This window comes from Salmo salar, chromosome 05 (assembly GCF_965601325.2).
Source record: "Salmo salar chromosome 05, fSalSal1, whole genome shotgun sequence".
Classification (NCBI taxonomy): domain Eukaryota; kingdom Metazoa; phylum Chordata; class Actinopteri; order Salmoniformes; family Salmonidae; genus Salmo; species Salmo salar.
Window position 1 is genome coordinate 37073472 of NC_138295.1, and position 19080 is coordinate 37092551.

General features: G+C 44.4%; 1 protein-coding gene across 1 annotated transcript in view; it reads left to right on the top strand.

Moving 5' to 3' along the window:
- The window catches only part of bcorl1 (BCL6 corepressor like 1), a 40454-nt gene extending 27320 nt beyond the window's left edge, over positions 1-13134 (top strand). The window contains exons 2-12 of the mRNA XM_014199766.3: positions 4270-4360; positions 4488-7151; positions 7537-7669; positions 7818-8267; positions 8759-8967; positions 9226-9483; positions 9754-9920; positions 10148-10293; positions 10781-10858; positions 11088-11247; positions 11462-13134. Coding sequence (XP_014055241.3) covers positions 4355-4360; positions 4488-7151; positions 7537-7669; positions 7818-8267; positions 8759-8967; positions 9226-9483; positions 9754-9920; positions 10148-10293; positions 10781-10858; positions 11088-11247; positions 11462-11792 — 4602 coding nt within the window. The 5' untranslated portion in view covers positions 4270-4354 and the 3' untranslated portion in view covers positions 11793-13134. The remainder of the gene's footprint in view (positions 1-4269; positions 4361-4487; positions 7152-7536; positions 7670-7817; positions 8268-8758; positions 8968-9225; positions 9484-9753; positions 9921-10147; positions 10294-10780; positions 10859-11087; positions 11248-11461) is intronic.
- The last annotated feature ends 5946 nt before the right edge of the window (positions 13135-19080 follow it).

Consider the following 19080-nt stretch of genomic DNA (forward strand, 5'->3'; position numbering starts at 1 on the left):
ATCAATTTTTATGCCATTTTTCTCATAAAAAAGCGATAATATTCCGACCGGGAAAGCGTGTTTACGTACAAAAGAGAGAGAAAATAAAAGCATGGGGTCCCCTCGTGCACGAGCCTGAGTCTCATAGTACTGTGACTGGCCACTATCCAAACGCGCTAATGTTTTTCAGCCAGGGGCTGCCTCGATATCATTCAGCTTTTTGCCGCCTTCTGAGAGCCCATGGGAGCCGTAGGAAGTGTCACGTAACAGCAGAGATCCCCTGTATTGGATAGAGATAATCAAGAAGGCCAAGAAATGGTCAGACAGGGTACTTCCTGTACAGAATCTTCTCAGGTTTTGGCCTGCCAAATGAGTTCTGTTATACTCACAGACACCATTCAAACAGTTTTAGAAACTTTGGAGTGTTTTCTATCCAAAGCTAATAATTATATGCATATTCTAGTTTCTGGGCAGGAGTAATAATCAGATTAAATTGGGTACGTTTTTTATCCGGCCGTGAAAATACTGCCCCCTAGCCATAACAGGTTAAAGGGAGTGCTCCTAATCTCTATTTGTTACCTGTATAAAAGACACCTGTCCACAGAAGCAATCAATCAATCAGATTCCAAACTCTCCACCATGGCCAAGACCAAAGAGCTCTCCAAGGATGTTGGGGACAAGATTGTAGACCTACACAAGGCTGGAATGGGCTACAAGACCATCGCCAAGCAGCTTGGTGAGAAGGTGACAACAGTTGGTGCGATTATTCGCAAATGGAAGAAACACAAAATAACTGTCAATCTCCCTCGGCCTGGGGCTCCATGCAAGATCTCACCTCGTGGAGTTGCAATGATCATGAGAACGGTGAGGAATCAGCCCAGAACTACACGGGAGGATCTTGTCAATGATCTCAATGCAGCTGGGACCATAGTCACCAAGAAAACAATTGGTAACACACTACGCCGTGAAGGACTGATATCCTGCATCGCCCGCAAGGTCCCCCTGCTCAAGAAAGCACATATACATGCCTGTCTGAAGTTTGCCAATGAACATCTGAATGACTTAGAGGACAACTGGTGAAAGTGTTGTGGTCAGATGAGACCAAAATGGAGCTCTTTGGCATCAACTCAACTCGCTGTGTTTGGAGGAGGAGGAATGCTGCCTATGACCCCAAGAACACCATCCGCACTGTCAAACATGGAGGTGGAAACATTATGCTTTGGGGGTGTTTTTCTGCTAAGGGGACAGGACAACTTCACCGCATCAAAGGGACAATGGACGGGGCCATGTACCATCAAATCTTAGGTGAGAACCTCCTTCCCTCAGCCAGGGCATTGAAAATGGGTCGTGGATGGGTATTCCAGCATGACAATGACCCAAAACACACGGTCACGGCCAGACCTTAATCCCATAGAAAATCTATGGAGGGAGCTGAAGGTTCGAGTTGCCAAACGTCAGCCTCAAAACCTTAATGACTTGGAGAAGATCTGCAAAGAGGAGTGGGACAAAATCCCTCCTGAGATGTGCGCAAACCTGGTGGCCAACTACAAGAAACATCTGACCTCTGTGATTGCCAACAAGGGTTTTGCCACCAAGTACTAAGTCATGTTTTGCAGAGGGGTCAAATACTTATTTACCTCATTAAAATGCAAATCAATTTATAACATTTTTGACATGCGTTTTTCTGGATTTTTTTTTGTTGTTATTCTGTCTCTCACTGTTCAAATGAACCTACCATTTAATATTATAGACTGATCATTTCTTTGTCAGTGGGCAAACGTACAAAATCAGCAGGGGATAAAATACTTTTTCCCTCACTATACATACATACATACATACATACATACATACATACATACATACATACAGTACCAGTATGTATGTGTGTACAGTTGAAGTCGGAAGTTTACATACACTTAGGTTTGAGTCATTAAAACTCGTTTTTCAACCACTCCACAAATTTATTGTTAACAAACTATAGTTTTGGCAAGTCGGTTAAGACATACTTTGTGCATGACACAAGTCATTTTTCCAACAAATATTTACAGACAGATTATTTCACTTATAATTCAGTGGATCACAATTCCAGTGGGTCAGAAGTTTACATACACTACGTTAACTGTGCCTTTTAAACAGTTTGGAAAATTCCAGAAAACGATGTCATGGCTTTAGAAGCTTCTGATAGGTTAATTGACATAATTTGAGTCAATTGGAGGTGTACCTGTGGATGTATTTCAAGGCCTACCTTCAAACTTAGTGCCTCTTTGCTTGACATCATGGGAAAATCAAAAGGAATCAGCCAAGACCTCAGAGCAATTTCCAAACGCCTGAAGGTACCACGTTCATCTGTACAAACAATAGTACGCAAGTATAAACACCATGGGACCACGCAGCCGTCATACCGCTCAGGAAGGAGACGCGTTCTGTCTCCTAGAGATTAATGTATTTTGGTCTGAAAAGTGCAAATCAATCCCGGAACAACAGCAAAGGACCTTGTGAAGAAGCTGGATGAAACCGGTACAAAAGTATCTATATCCACAGTTAAACGAGTCTTATATCGACATAACCTGAAAGGCCGCTCAGCAAGGAAGAAGCCACTGCTCCAAAACCGCCATAAAAAAGCCAGACTACGGTTTGCAACTGCACATGGGGACAAAGATCGTCCTTTTTGGAGAAATGTCCTCTGGTCTGATGAAACAAAATTAGAACTGTTTGGCCATAATGACCATTGTTATGTTTGGTGGACAAAGGAGGAGACTTGCAAGCCGAAGAACACCATCCCAACCGTGAAGCACGGGGGTGGCAGCATCATGTTGTGGGGGTGCTTTGCTGCAGGAGGGACTGGTGCACTTCACAAAATAGATGGCATCATGAGGCAGGAAAATGATGTGGATATATTGAAGCAACATCTCAAGACATCAGTCAGAAAGTTAAAACTTGGTCGCAAATGGGTCTTCCAAATGGACAATGACTCCAAGTATACTTCCAAAGTTGTGGCAAAATGGCTTAAGGACAACAAAGTCAAGGAATTGGAGTGGCCATTACAAAGCCCTGACCTCAATCCCATAGAAAATCTTTGGACAGAACTGAAAAGGCGTGTGCTAGCAAGGAGGCCTACAAACCCGACTACGTTACACCAGCTCTGTCAGGAGGAATAGGCCAAAATTCACCCAATTTATTGTGGGAAGCTTGTGGAAGGCTACCCGACACTTTCGACCCAAATTAAACAATTTAAAGGCAATGCTACCAAATACTAACTGAGTGTATGTAAACTTCTGACCCACTGGGAATGTGATGAAAGAAATAAAAGCTGAAATAAATCATTCTCTATACTATTATTCTGACATTTCAAATTCTTAAAACAAAGTGGTGATCCTAACTGACCTAAGACAGGGCATTTTTAGTAGGATTAAATGTCAGGAATTGTGAAACTGAGTTTAAATATATTTGGCTAAGGTGTATGTATGTAAACTTCCGACTTCATCTGTAGATGGCATCATGAGGCGGGAAAATTGTGGATATATTGAAGCAGCATCTCAAGACATCAGTCAGAAAGTTAAAGCTTGGTCGCAAATGGGTCTTCCAAATGGACAATGACTCCAAGTATACTTCCAAAGTTGTGGCAAATGGCTTAAGGACAACAAAGTCAAGGTATTGGAGTGGCCATCACAAAGCCCTGACCTCAATCCAATAGAAAATTTGTGGGCAGAACTGAAAAAGCGTGTATGAGCAAGGAGGCTTACAAACCTGACTCAGTTACACCAGCTCTGTCGCCTATGGTGACAGCTAGTCTTATTGGGGTCCGACATATAAAGAAAAAGACATTACAGACAAAATACTTTACAGTTTACATACATACATATAAAAACATTAACATGTAGTGTAATGGTGTGTGTATAGACAGTTTGTGAATAGGAAAGGTGAGTACAGCATTAGTTCTTTAGAATGAGCCTTGACTACAGTATATACATATAAAGTGGGTAAAACAGTATGTAAACATTATTAAAGTGACAATGTTCAATGACTATGTACATAGGACAGCAGTCCCTAAGGTGCAGGGTGGAGTACCGGGTGGTAGCCGGCTGGTAAAAGTAGTACAAAAAAATGCAATATATGTGCAATTGTCTTTTATTGAACAACTGTCTTTTTCAGAACGTTTTACAAGATCAATGCAGATCAAATGTCAATGCAGATCAAAAAAACGTCAATGCAGTCACAACTTTGTTTTATGTTAAAGAAAAATCAGATCGTCACAGATCATACTAAGTCTTTTATCTGTTTGTTCAACAGCATAGCGTCTTATACAGAGGAAGACCCCATTGCTGCAGACCTGAGGTCAACTACACCTAAGGAATGTTGTGTTAATGCAACACATATGCAGGTAATTTTTGTGCCTGAACACTGACTGAGTGAACTGTCAGCTTCACAGATGATGCAATGGTGCTTTACCTGGGAGATATTTACATGAGTAGTGAACATGGGCTTAATGTAACTTTCTTGTTATCTAGGTGGATCCCACTCCAATGAATGTAGGGGATGGAGGCACAGTGAGCAGAGAGATCAGTGCTCCGATTAAAGCATCTGCTAGCATGGTGGGAAATCCCCCTCAGACGCTGCCCCCTGAGCTCAGAGGAGATGTGCCCCTCAGTCAGCAAAACAAGACCAGCACAGCAACAGACTGTAAAATGCCAGTCAACGTCTGTTCAGACCCTAGCAACTTCACCCATTGCCCAGTGGTCCCTCCCCCTCAAGAACACAGCAATGCTCCAACGTCAGGCCCTCCCCTCATTAGCTCTGACAAGAGAGCAAACAAGAGGTCAGAGGTCCCCAAACCCAAGGCTGATGGTCCTAGGGGTTTTCCAACACATCAGTGGCCGTGTGGTACAAAGAACAGCCCTGAGGACCCAGTTAACCCAAGCCACAGTGGTGTGACGTCCAATAAGAAGCCACATGCTCAGACCCAGTCAGTGATTAGTCTTCCCGCTGGGTTTCAACGCTCAACACTGTTTAAACCAGGCCAGCCTGTTACTTTTCTTCCCTCCACTAACTTCTCATCTCCACTCTGCAAAATCACTCTTCCACCCGCATTGGGTCAGATCGCAGCATTGAGAGAAGCCACAGCCAGCCAGTTTCAGAAGGGGAGTCAACCACTAAGCGCAGCTGCTGGTGTTGCGCCACTGCTGCAGACTTATCCATATCACTTCTCAGTGGGTCAATGTCCAGCACCTCAAAAGAAAACACCCAACTCAACACCCAAACTCAAATGTAACTCGTCGTCCAGTAGCAAGAGCTCCAAAGCTGGGAGGGAGCATAAATCCACTATCGCCTCAGTGGTGGCCTCCCCCACTATCGCGCTCCCAATACAGCACCCAGCATTAGGCTCTGCCGTACCAACCCACTTCACGTTGTCTCCCTCCGCTGCCATCTGCTGTGGCCCTGCACTGGCCAGCATCACCACTCAGGGCAGGCTGCTGAACTATGTGGAGAAAGACCTTACGCACCGCAGTGCAGACAAGACATCCGTAGGCTTTCTAAAACTGAAGGTTCCATCTGCTGCTGATGACCATGCAGTTGCATGCCCGACTGAAGCAAGAGATGTACCCCTCGACCTGTCCGCCAAGTCGAAGCGTCCAAAAACGGTCAAGGACCCTCCAAACACGGTTGCCACCACAGAGCATCTCCATAACAAGGCACGTCAGAAAGTTGCCCTCCATCCAAAGAGGCCCCATACTGCCACGTATGGCTCTGCCGCGCCATACCCCATCCTACCCAACACCCACCGAAATGGGGCTCTAAAGCAAGCTAGTAGGCCCTTAACTCATCAGGGTTTGGAACCCAACTCATCCTGGGTCAAAGGTTCCTCTCAAGGCCCCATTAATAACCTCCCAGGAACCTATGTAGGTGTGGCCAGCCCCATACTTGCTTCCACCCTGCGTAGCAAAGATGGGAAGGGGTCCTTTGAGGACGAGTTCCAGACTTTCGCTAGACAGGAGACTATCTCTATCATTGACCAAGGGGAACACTTGGCCTCAAGGGGAAAGAAGGCATCGTTCATGACTAAGGGCAACCAGCACGTATATGGTATCAAGCACCCTAACAGTACCAGCCCAGCTGTAACACAAAACTGTCCCTCTAAGGGGGCTTTCGCCACGGCTCTGCCCGGCTCTGCCAACTCACACTCTCATCAGAAATCTGGAAGTGTCAAAGCAGCAATCCCATACTCCCTCACTATCCTCAAGCCGTTATGGCAGCGACCAGCACTTCTTCCTCACCAAAGTGCTTCTGTTCAGAGAAAGGTAATTCAAGGGACTCCCAAGGTTATTCAAGGGACTCCCAAGGTCAAGGGGGGCACAGGTTCAGATGGTCCCAAATTTCAGGGTGCCCATCAAAGCCCGTCCAGAATGGAAGCCGAAAAGTGGGACAGAACCAAGTCCCCCCTGTCCAACCTTGAGTCCATAGTGAAGCAGAAAGCTCTAGAGACCACTGCATTGACTAGCGAGGGATACTGCCATCTAGCACCTGTGACATCCAGAAAGCCTGAAGTGGTGAGCTCTCACACTGCGGGCAAGGACATATTGTTACATCAGACTGCTGCTTTTGGATGCCCACCTATCAGATCTGTGGAGAACAACGAGACACTTTCCTTTCAAGGGGATTCCACACAAGTCACGAACAAACTTGAGAAAATGAGTGTCTCTGAGTCCAAAGAAAGGAGTACTGAGAAACATATTAAACTGGGGGAGCAGGCAGGTGGCAAAGAGATACAGGTCTCTGCATACAGCACCAGCCACACCCATGCCTTTAGAAGCAGTGGTTCAGCTAACAGAAACAGGATGGACAGCAAATTGGCCCAGGAGTTGGAGGGAGAAACGGTGGAGGAGAGTATGGCCCCTGCTGGTCTCGCTCCCCGTGCTAAATTGGAGGGGATTGCCCTATCCATCCTCACTGGCCAGTGTGCAGGGGTAGCCGAGGTAGAGAAGACAAATGGAATTAAAGAGGAGTCTCCCACCAAAGCGAAAGCTGCCATCAGCAAACAGAAGAAGTCCCCTAGTCCAAGGAAGCCGGCAAAGGAGAAGGCTTCACCGGACCATTTAAAGAAGGCTGCGGCGCCAGTGAAGAAAAAGCAAGACCAGGAAGCCACCCCAGTTAAGAAAGAACCAAGTCCCAAAAAGGTACGTTGTTATTCTGTTATTCTCCTATTTAGAATTCCATTTAGATGAGTTGCTTTGATTGTGTTGTTTACAATGGCATTATTCTCTTTTGTTGGTTGAACAAAGAAAGAAAAACCACTACATTCACACACTTGACTCGTCTGCATTTATAATGAAGCATAATTAAAAAAAAAAAATGAAATATCAACCGCCCATCAAAACATACCTGTCTGTGTTATTGCATTATGATTCAACTATACTGATTTGAAATACAAAAGGCAATTCAATGTTTATACAGTCCAGTAGTTTCTCTGTATGCTCTCCATCACCATCCAAGCTTTATGATCGATTACCTGAATGGCCTATTTAGTGCACTCACTTTGTCCCCTGTGTGTTGCCATGGAAGGAACCATGTGTACCTGTACTGGAGCACAGTCTGACGCTGGTGGAACCATCCCTACACAGGGATGAGGGGGAGAACACTCGCAAGGAGAAGAGCAGCCCAACTGATAACAAGCAGGCTGCTCACAACAAACCAGGTAGGTCTGTCTCTTGTGACAGTCTAGAATAGAACTTCACATACTACCTCAGCCAAAGATCTAATCAGAAATCCTTCGTCACGATTCCTCTTGTCCACTTTGTTTTAGAGCGCTATGAGTGAGTCTGTTTTTGATGTGGGTCCCACAGGTAGTGTGAGCAGTCCTCTCCTCAGTCCCCAGAGATCTGAGACCCCAGTCTCCCTCAGCAGCCCTGGCAGACCCAGTAAGGAGCCAGCGTCCTCTGAGAGCTCCACCCCCAGGCTGAGGAGGGGCCGGCGGAGGGCTGATGAGGCTCGGCTGGACGACTGGGGCTTTGCTACTCCCTCTCCTCCACCTCCCCCAACTCCTCCTCCTCCCCCTACATACCCACCCCCCCGGCCCAGGGGCAGACCGCGCACCAACCCCCTGCCTGAGAAGGCTGAACAGTGCAAGGCCAGGCCCGTCCCAAGCACTGAGGGAGACACCCCGAAACGCAAGAAACGGAACCGCTGCCGGAACAGGAAGTACCAGAATGGGGAGTATATCACGGAGAAGGACAAGGATGGAGACGGAGAGGGGGAGGAGAGATCTGTCCTCACCAGGCAGGGTACTCGATCAGGTACGGTTCACCTGGAAATGAAAAATAAAATAGACAGTGCAGTTGAAGGTTTGTTTGGATGTGGGCCTTACACAGTGGCCCTTACACAGTGGCCCTTACACAATGCAAAGTTGGGTAGAGTTGAGTGACTGAATATAACTGTAAACAGTATAACTGATTTTGAATACAGTAGCTTCCCTCTATTTGTAGTTAATTATGTGAAATCATCCATGTGCCATTAATACATTCTTTATTTTGGATGGCACACTTCAGCAGAGATGGAAGGCATCTTTACTGTGATGGGGCAAGCCTCATTGTTTGTGCCTCTAGCTGCCATCCACTACCAAGTGTGAAGATTATACAAGAAGTCTGCCCAAACAAATATTGTGGCTTCATATGAGCCTGTCTGTACACAGCTGGTGATCCTCACCAGCATGAGACCACACCAACATTTACCAACACCCAACATACTGCTTATAACCGTTGAGTAAATATTTTCTGTGTTGTGCTAGATTTGAGGACTGGCATGTACCCACGCCTCAGTGCCACTCTGACCTGTCGTGGCGCCAGCCCAGAGCCTGGTCACAGGAGGCCCTCGTTCACCCGCTCAGGGTCGGTGCGGCGCCCGGAGAGAGAGGCCTCCCCAGAGCCCAGCGACAAGCCCTCTGGGAAGAGGAAGTTCAAGAGCAAGCACTTGAGTGACACAGACGAGCCCAAGAAGGTAGGAAGTTTAGCAGCATCCATCGCAGAGGCCATAGATCTGGAGTTCTGTTTCCTGTCAAACAGATCCTTGTTGTGAGATGTGATGAGCCTAAAAGCTTGGCTCATGGTGCCCCCTTGTGACGCAAATCTGTACTACGTATTTCGTGCTCTGGCAGCTGATTTCCTCCAGCGCAGAGTGTGAGGACATTCGTCCTTGCTGTCACACATGACTTTCTCATTACCCTGCTTTTTTTTTTTATTACATTTTTTTATGCAGCTCAAGACCAAGCGTTCCAGCTTGGGCAAGCGCCCTACCTCTTTGGCAACGGATGATGACAGCCCCAACGCTAAGAAACCAGCAGGCCTCTCGGCCACCCCTAAGGGCCCGACCTCCCCTCCAGCCTGTAAGAAAGGGAGAGGAGGGGCACCAGAGTCTCCCCCTAGCAGACCTGTTCCTCCAGAGGTTCGCCGGCTCATTGTCAACAAGAACGCCGGGGAAACTCTGCTACAAAGAGCCGCCCGATTGGGCTACCAGGTACTGCTCTACTGCGCTTTCCCCCTGCCATTACTCAGGTGTGGTGGGCCCTATACCTCATACCAGACCCTAACCCCAAACAGAATTCAGTTTATCAAACATGAATTGACGTTACATGTACATTTTAGTCATTTAGTAGACCCTCTTAGCCAGAGCGACTTAGTTAATGCATTCATCTTAAAGTAGCTAAATGTTACCTCAATAAAGTAGTTATCAGCAAAGTCATGGCTAGTAGGAAAAGACAAGTTCAAGTGTTCTTTTTTTCTTCAGGACGTGGTGCACTATTGTCTGGAGAAGGATGTGCGGGAGGTCAATCGGCGTGACAACGCAGGTTACACAGCTCTCCACGAGGCGTGCTCTCGAGGCTGGAGCCATATCGTCCAGGTGCTGCTGAAGTACGGCGCCGACGTCAACTGCAGCGCCCAGGACGGAACACGGTGAGCTTCTAAGCACTACTAAACACTTAATGAGAGCTCAGACTTAATGAGGATATTGTTTGCCATACACTCCTGAGCTGAAGGGTTATGCCTGCAATAAATCACTTTCTGGGCTATATCTGTTGCATAAAATATGACATTCAAGCTTGGCTTATTGGAGATCCGTTGAAATGTATGTTAGTTGAAGAAGTGAAAAGTAACACATTTGTGCTATTATATTTTGTCAGGCCTATCCATGATGCAGTAGCCAGTGATAATCTACCTGTGGTGTGGATGCTGCTGAACCATGGGGCAGACCCAACCCTGGCCACCTACTCCGGGCAGACAGTGGTCAAACTGGCCCAGAGCCCCAGCATGAAGACCTTCCTCAAAGGTACTCTAACCTGTCATCTCCTTAACCTTTGACCCCTGTGACAGACATCACACAACATTGCCACAGATCACTAACATTGGAGGATTACTCATTTTGTGGATCTTATTGTCATTCATATCAGTGCCCGATGCTGTTTGATGTTTCCATATTTACACCAGAAAACAGACCATTAGATTTTTATTTGACCTTTATTTAACTAGGAAAGTCAGTTAAGAACAAATTCTTATTTATTTACAACGACGGCCTACCCTAACCCGGACAACACTGGGCCAATTGTGCGCCGACCTATTGGACTCCCAATCACGGCCAGTTGTGATACAGCCTGGAATCGAACCAGGGTCTGTAGCGACGCCCCTACCACTGAGATGCAGTGCCTTAGACCGCTGCGCCACTCTGGAGCCCACTCAGGAGTCTGTCCTGTTCAGAACGTCACAGGGTAGTGTTTGGTGGCCTTTTTTAATCTGACCCTGGATGTTCTTTGTTTCAGAGTACTTCACAGACCTGGAGGGGAGAAGTGACCAGGACCCCAGCCTGCCATGGGAATTCTACAGCAGCTCTGTGTTTGGTAAGAAACCTTCGCTTGTTTGATTTCTTTTCCTCACCATTGACCTCTGCATCCACTGTTATCTGTGTTATGTCATGATTAGAATGCATAGTGTGGTTGTTAGGAACAGAGCAGTCCACTAGGGGAGCCTTAAGCCCATGGTCAAACAAGAGGCTATTAGTCCTTAGAACGAAGGTGAAGCGAGTTCTCCCGGCCATCCTGAGCTCACATCACAAAATGTTTTTTTCAGAGACTGGCCAGGAGGCATGCTGGGACTTCCTGCTCTCGCAGCGGGAGGAGGAGAGAGAAGGGAATAAGGAGAGAGACTCCGATGGGGACTGTCTCCTGTTTGAATTTTCCTCAGAGCCCCTCTTAGCCTGCTTCCATGTCCAAGTGTCGTTAACCCAGGGGTGAGTCAACACCAAAGCAGAAAATCACCTGTCAACACAATCATTCAAATACATAGTCTCCCCGCTTTTCCACCCATATTCTAGTGTTTTTGTTTCTGCTTGTCATTTTAAACCCAGAAGCACCTTTTGAAATCCTTGCAACCACTCTTCAGATATCAGCTTGTTGGATAGGCTCAGCTAGTTGTAATACAAACCTTATGTTTGTCCCTGACAGCTTTTGCAATTGGTTCCTGTTGACGGATGTTCTGAAGCGGCTGAAGATGTCGTCCCGGATATTCCGAGTGCGGTACCCGCACTTGGAGGTGGTGAGCCTGGCGCGGACAGAGCTGTGGAGGCAGGTGTCGGTCAGCCAGGTGAGCACAGCCTCTGCACAGCCTCAGGGAGAGGAAAAGGAGGAGGAGGACAGGGAGGAGGGGGAGGGGCTGGTGGAGCTGGTCCGCTGTGTACCGGAGCTACAAGGACTGCTGGGTTCCTCCATTCACATCCTACAGGAGGGGGAGGAGGAAGGGGACAGGACGGATACAGCCACTCCCTGCAGCCGGTAGCCCACCCTCCTCTCGCTCTCAGCCCCTCACACATCTACACGTCCCCAGTGTCTCAACCTAACCTCCCCACGAGCAGCAGATCAAAGTCAACAATGTCTGGAGGCGCCGTCGTAACGGTGGTTGTGGCCAAACTCTGGCAACGCCACTGGGAAGAACACACCTCACTAATGACCTGGGACCTCCACATTGAGGTGAAATAGGGGGCACGGCAGCGCCACCTCGTGGATGGGTGCTCAGTGCTGGAGGGCAGCTTTCAGGTTCCAATCTGTAGGTATATTTCGGAATCAAAGAGAAAATTCAGAAACCCCCTTTTTTATGATTCTATATGTTTGTTAATATATGTATATCTTGCCACCAGGGTGAACACATTTGGTTGTAATGTATTCGTGTGGCAAGGGATGGATTATGTTTTAGGATTTTTTGGTGTGTGGTTTTGTTCAGTTTGTTCCTGAGGGAAAGCAAATATTTTTGGGTGGGAGATAATCCAAGGCTTTTATCTTGGTGAACTCTAGCGTGCAGCTAAGAGGCTTACAGCCAGGCCAGGCCAGCTAACAGTGGCAGGAAGGCCCTGGGGCCAGATGGTCCCTCCGTTAACCTGGGAGACCCAGAGACCCACAGAGAACAGACTACAGACACACACACACACACACACATCTTCCCAGCTAACAGAACCATAGAACCATAGTGATCTAGAATCATGTGGATAACTTTCAGTAACTGAGAGGAAGTGACACATGGTATCTGTGGAGTCCAGGGTCCTCTGGTTAACCTTCACGTTGCTGCATAAGACTGACTCATGGGAGGGATTGGATAGGTATCCTTTTACTGCTCCTTGCTCATCACTCCTCCGTCCTCCTCATTGCGCTACAGATGGACTCCAACGTGCTTTGTGGCGCGTGTGTTTTATTTACACTGTTTGTGCTTAATTTAATAGTCATTAATATATTTGAAAAATTGCTTTGTATGGTTGGTGCTTCATTTGAAATGTACAATTAAGGATCCCTTTATCCTTCCCGAGATTTTTGTTTTTTCCCTTATTGCAAACAGTATTTTAACAAGCAAAAGTACAGTTTTATTGTACTGGTGCTAAGCTAGAATTTGTGTTGACAATCAATGAAGTTTTTGTTTGAAGTTAAAACCAATAAATTATATTTAATTAAGGTGAAGTGACAGAAATGTAAAGAGAGAGTATAGTTTCATTACCTATGATGGAGAAAGTGGAATACATCTAGTCTGGAGAAGAGGACAATAATGTACTGCTTGTGTGAGTGCTGTTAAAACAGGTTAACCTTTTATTTGATTCTTTTTTATGAAATCAACCAGAATAAAGCATGATTGTGAAGTATTGTTTGTGGGTATTCATTTTACTCTTCTGAAAGCATACCCATCTAGCACATTTACTTCCTTGGAGGTTGTGGGAATGTACGTTTTTGGTTTCCCATTGGTTCTGGGAACGAAGCCAGTAAAACTGAATGTTTTTTTTAAACATTCTGAGAATGGAAGTGAAAATTATGCCTGTTCTGGGAACGTTAATTTTTAGGTTGCATCGAGGTTCTGAGAATGTTTTACTATGGTTCCCTGAATGTTTTCCTGGGAGGTTTTATTAATGCTTTGAGAAAATAAATGATAGGTTATTTGGAGGTTTTTGAATAACTTCCTTAAAACTTACACTGAATGTTTCAAGTCTTTTTATAACAATGCTATCTTATTTTGGGTTAACTTTTTTGAACTCCGAGCACAGATAGGCATTATTCATGGGAAAACACATGTTTTATTGTAACACAGCATCAGTGAGATTCAAACCGGTAATCTTCTGTTCACTATCCATGCATGGAATTAGTTCAAAGCGCCACCAGGATGGAGCTAGCATGCCAAGTTTTTTTTTCTGCATACAAAGGTGTTCATTTTATTCTATTTAAACAGACCCCATTTCAAAGGAAACAAGTGCTCATTAAAATCAGGTGTGGCCAATTACTGGGTGCTGCCAACACCTGAACAGACTTAACAGGATAGAGGGAGTTTTGTTGATGCTGAGAACGGAATGTATATGTTTTTAAATAACATTCTTAGAACTTTCTCTGAACATTACTAAAGTGTTCTTATCATTCTCTGGAACAATTTAAGAACATGGCTTTAAATTGAACCATGAGGAAATGTTATGCTGAAGTACTGAAATTCAACACAGAAGAACATTGTTTCTTAATGTTCTTGGAACAATTTGAGAACATTACTTTAAATAGAACCATGAGGAAACCTGTAGGAAACATTATGCCGAAGTACTGAAATTCCCACCGAAAACCGTTGTTTCTTAACGTTCTCTGAACTATTTCAGAACATTCCCAATGTCAAACCAGTTGGAGAATGTTCCTAGAACATTACCAAAATTGAAATTAAATGTAACTAAGTTTGAACTTTAAGGAAATGTTCTGTTAAAGTAATAAATACCAAGAAAATGTGCTGAGTGTTCCAAAGCCAAGCAACTATCCTGCACCATTCCCAGAAAGTTGTGGGAAGGTTGTATGCGAAGTAACCGTAGGACAACCACGCTCTCACCAAACTCTAAGAAACATATGGTTCTCAGAACATTATGTGCTATCTGGGTGTATTGTATTTACAGTCAGTTGCTCTGAGCTCATTTTAAGATAACGCTTACCACAACCTTTTACATTTTAGACCGTATTGTGTAAGTCTAAAGGCAGACAAATATATAGGTGTGGTGCGGGGCAAACGACTGTTAGCTGGAACTTGGTCGTAATCCTCTGACTGGTGATAAATTGACCTCTTCAAGAGGTGTATGTAACCTATCCAATCTTATCATCAGCCTAATGCCCATGATGGCCAATAACATGAAACAATTTTTAATAGCCTAAATAGGCCCGCTGTAAATTACACTAACTTCTCTGAAATATAAAAACTTGCACGGTCAAGGAAATATCCACCTTCGTATGAAATTCGAAGGTACACAGCATGACGCTGTGATAAGGATTTGATTATCTCCACAGAAGAGAACTAGTGACCCAGTCTAGTGCCATAAATCTGTAAAGCTGGAGGGGTGCAAAGTGTAGAAGCCTACCTGCGTCAAGTCACGGACGTCTTTCTGTATCACCACTAGTTTTTATTTAACTGGGTTTGTTTTTTGCAATTGAAAATACTTAAAAAAAAAAAAAAATGTTAACCTTTATTTAACTAGGCAAGTTAATTAAGAACAAATTCTTATTTACAATGACAGCCTACTGGGGAACAGTGGGTTAACTGCCTTGTTCAGAACTACAGATTTTTACCTTGTCAGCTCGGGGATTCAACCCAGCTACCTTTTGGTTACTGGCCCAACGTTCTAACCACTAGGCTACCTGCCACCCGCCGCTGCTGATGCTGATGATATAATTCTGCGTAACATAATAAATGTGTCATTATAGGATATTTTAGAACACTCTTTGAAAAACTCTCTTGACTATCCAGTATCTAAATTGTGATGCCCATATGCATTTCTATTATAAAAATAGATTCTCCACCAGATGGCACCGTGTTGACAGAGAAACATGGGGAATTAGTTGCACTTACAAATGATGGAGTACTTGTGATCAAGCTGTGCGTTGCACAAATATGCCACCTGTGTCAAAGTTGCCAACGCTTGAGACATCTATATAGAACAGGGCTCTCCAACCCTGTTCCTGGAAAGCTACGCTCCTGTAGGTTTTCACTCCAACCTCAGTTGTAACTAACCTGATTCAGCTTATCAACCAGCTAGTTATTAGAATTAGGCATGTTACATTAGGATTGGAGCTAAAACCTACAGGACAGTAGCTCTCCAGGAACAGGGTTGGAGAGCCAGTTATAGAATGGTCTATCCTGATTAGAGGGGAACAATTAAAAAATGCAGTGGAACTAGATTAGAGGTCTAGAGTTGAGTTTGAAGGGTCTATGTATCCTATACTTTTTTATCTCCCATTCTGCTACACTAATGACAGAGTTAAACTGATTTAGACCTGGGACACCAGGTGGGTGCAATTAATTAGCAGGTAGAATAGAAAGCCAGCAGGCTCCGGAATCCGTTGGGTAAGAGTTGAATACTCCTGGGATAGACCATTGAGACAGTGTTTCTATAAATGAAATGTGTGCCTTCACCTGATCTGTCTTGCAGAAAGGAAGTATTGACATGTCATGTTTGCACTGTATGCTTGAAAACTTGCACGTACCAGGGTGCCAGCGGGGTGTAGCCAAAGCTGCCTGTTAATATCTCCCTGTCATATTTGTTCCTCTCACTGTCTCCAAGGGTGCTTTTCCAGATGATAGGTGCATCTGACAGCCTGGATGTCATCCTGGTTAGGTTTCCAGGGATGTAATAGAGGAAATATTGATATGCAACTAAGCCATGATAGCATATCTCATGAGATTTCACATGAAGTCATAAAAGGTGTTGGTCACTGAGCAAAAATTACAAGGCATGAGTGAGAAGCTTTTTAAAACCTCGGCGTACATGTACAGTACCAGTCAAAAGTTTGGACACACCTATTCATTCCAGGGTTTTCTTTATTTTTACTATTTTCTACATTGTAAAGGTTATTGCTTATTTGAGCTGTTCTTGCCATAATATGGACTTGGTCTTTTACCAAATAGGGCTATCTTCTGTATACCACCCCTTCCTTGTCACAACACAACTGATTGGCTCAAACGCATTGAGAAGGAAATAAATTCCCCAAATTAACTTTTAACAAGGCACACCTGTTAATTGAAATGCATTCCAGGTGACTACCTCATGAAGCTGGTTGAGAGAATGCCAAGCGTGTGCAAAGCTGTCATCAAGGCAAAGGGTGGCTACATTGAAGAATCTCAAATACAAAACATGTTTTGATTTGTTTAACACTTTGGTTACTGCATGTTTCCATATGTGTTATTTCATAGTTGTGATGTCTTCATTATTATTCTACAATGTAGAAAATAGTAAAAATGAAGAAAAACTATTGAATGAGTAGGTGTGTCCAACCTTTTGTCTGGTACTGTATGTCAACACACAGATTCAGCAGCCAGCATGGCTAAAACATGACACTGACATACCAAAAGAACAAGCCCCTCATTGCGTGGGCCCCCATTATACATTTTGTGCACTTTGCAACCCCCAAAGTTACTATAGTTCAGCACTTCTGCAACACTTCTTCTGTACAGTCTGGCAGAGCTAGAGTCAATCAATACCTTCTAGGTAGCAAGTTCCTTACAGATATTAATGTTCCAAGAGTGAACCCTTAGTTGATATAGCCCCCTAAAACCTACATGACAGTAGCTCTCCAGGAACATGGTTGGAGAGCCCTGTTATAGAATGATAGTGTTTAACTCTGTCATTATTGTAGCAGAATGGGAGATCAAAAAGTATAGGATAGATAGACCGTTCAAACTCAACTCTGGACCTCCAAGCCAGTTCCACTGCATTTTTTCAATGTTTCCCCTCTAATCAGGGACTGATTTAGACCTGGGACAACAGGTGGGAGCAATTAATTATCAGGTAGAACAGAAAACCAGCTGGCTCCGGACCTCGTAGGGTAAGAGTTGAATACCCGTGGTCTAGGGGTACGTACATGCAATGATATGAAGATATATAATTATTTTATATGCTCAACTGCTTTGAAAAATGTGTTTTCTGCACAATCATACTTTATTTATCTACAATATCCATACTGTATAAGTGATTATCAAAAATCTGGCAATTGGATGCCAAAAATTGCATACATTTTAATGCTTTGACAAGGGTGGAAGGCTCAGCTGCTGATAGCCCTGTAAATTGAGCGTCATGACATCATACATGGATCCAGATTTGAGATCCACCCATTCAGCCATTCACCGAGCCCCTGGGATCCTGCTGCGTTCATTGGCCATCTGTTGTTTTAGGGCAGTGAATTCTGATTGGTTTTAAACGAGGGCAAGTCTCTACAAGACCTGCTGACTGACTAACATGGAAAAGAGAAAGAAGGGAGAGCGCAGAAGTCACGCAGTGGTTTTTCATTGTTCCTATATGAGACCTTATTGACAAAAAAGGACAGAATGGATAGCTTTAATACAGAAGATGATGTTATATATCAGTCAAGCTTTAGGGGGAGGGGAACAACGGACTGTTACAGCAGCGAGATGGCCTCATTTTTACTCCGAATTAAACTGATATTATGAACTGGGTGGTTCGAGTCCTGAATGCTGATTGGCTGACAGCCGTGGTATATGAGACCATATACAACGGGTATGACAAAACATGTATTTTTACTGCTCTAATTACATTGGAAACCGGTTTATAACAGCAATAAGTCACCTCTGGGTTTTGTGGTATATTGTCAATATACCATGGCTAAGGGCTGTGTTCAGGCACTCCGCGTTGCATCGTGTATATGAACAGTCCTTAGCCGTGGTATATTGGCCATATACCACACCTCCTCGGGCCTTATTGCTTAAATATCACACCCATGTCAAAATAAGACATTACATTAAAACTCACTCTCCAGTTCTTTGCAAAAAATATTCTAATCATGTTAGGAGTCTTTCCCTGCAGCTGCACCCTGTTGACAATTCTTTCAGAAATATTAGCATGTTCTTGCACAGAGAGGTAGTAAACCTGTTCTCCCAAATGTTCCTTAGGCTCCCTTCTTGTGGACCTCCTCTACCCCTTCCCTTTTGCCTGCTTTCTCAAGGTTCATGGAGGTTGTCTGTAGTTTTTTTCACCAAGCCTTGGGTTATGCAACAGTCTTCTTTGATACCCACAAAGGGAGGTCCTGTTCACTTGGCTTGTCTCTAGAACTCAGCCTAGAATACTCCATTTTCACCCGTTTCCTATTCAAAACGACTTACCATATCACTCTGCTGAGGACCACTCCATGATGCCCAGAATCTTAAATATGCTACAGCGGACACTTACTGTATAGTTCTCTGGTTTTCAGCCATTATTTTTACTTCAACCAGGCATTGTAATTGAGAATATGAATGTGAAAGTCAAAATCTAGCAAATGAGAACATGTGTAGTCGAACATATTCCTTGACTCATGATTTGTTATTATTTGTTATTTTGATGTATTACTTTACAAATGATTCAAATTAGAAATATACTTCATCTGTTTGCCGTTTCATCTAAGGGGTTTGTATGAAGGGGTTGTTTCGAACTTCCGTACAGGTATACGCCACATATTGAGCAGTTCACAGACAGACATGCTGAGCAATGCAAAGATGACACTGTTGCTCATCATTGCAGGTATTATTAGTACTCTGACCTCCAATGCCACTGTAGCTAGTTAATCTGCTGCTATCGTTGACTTAA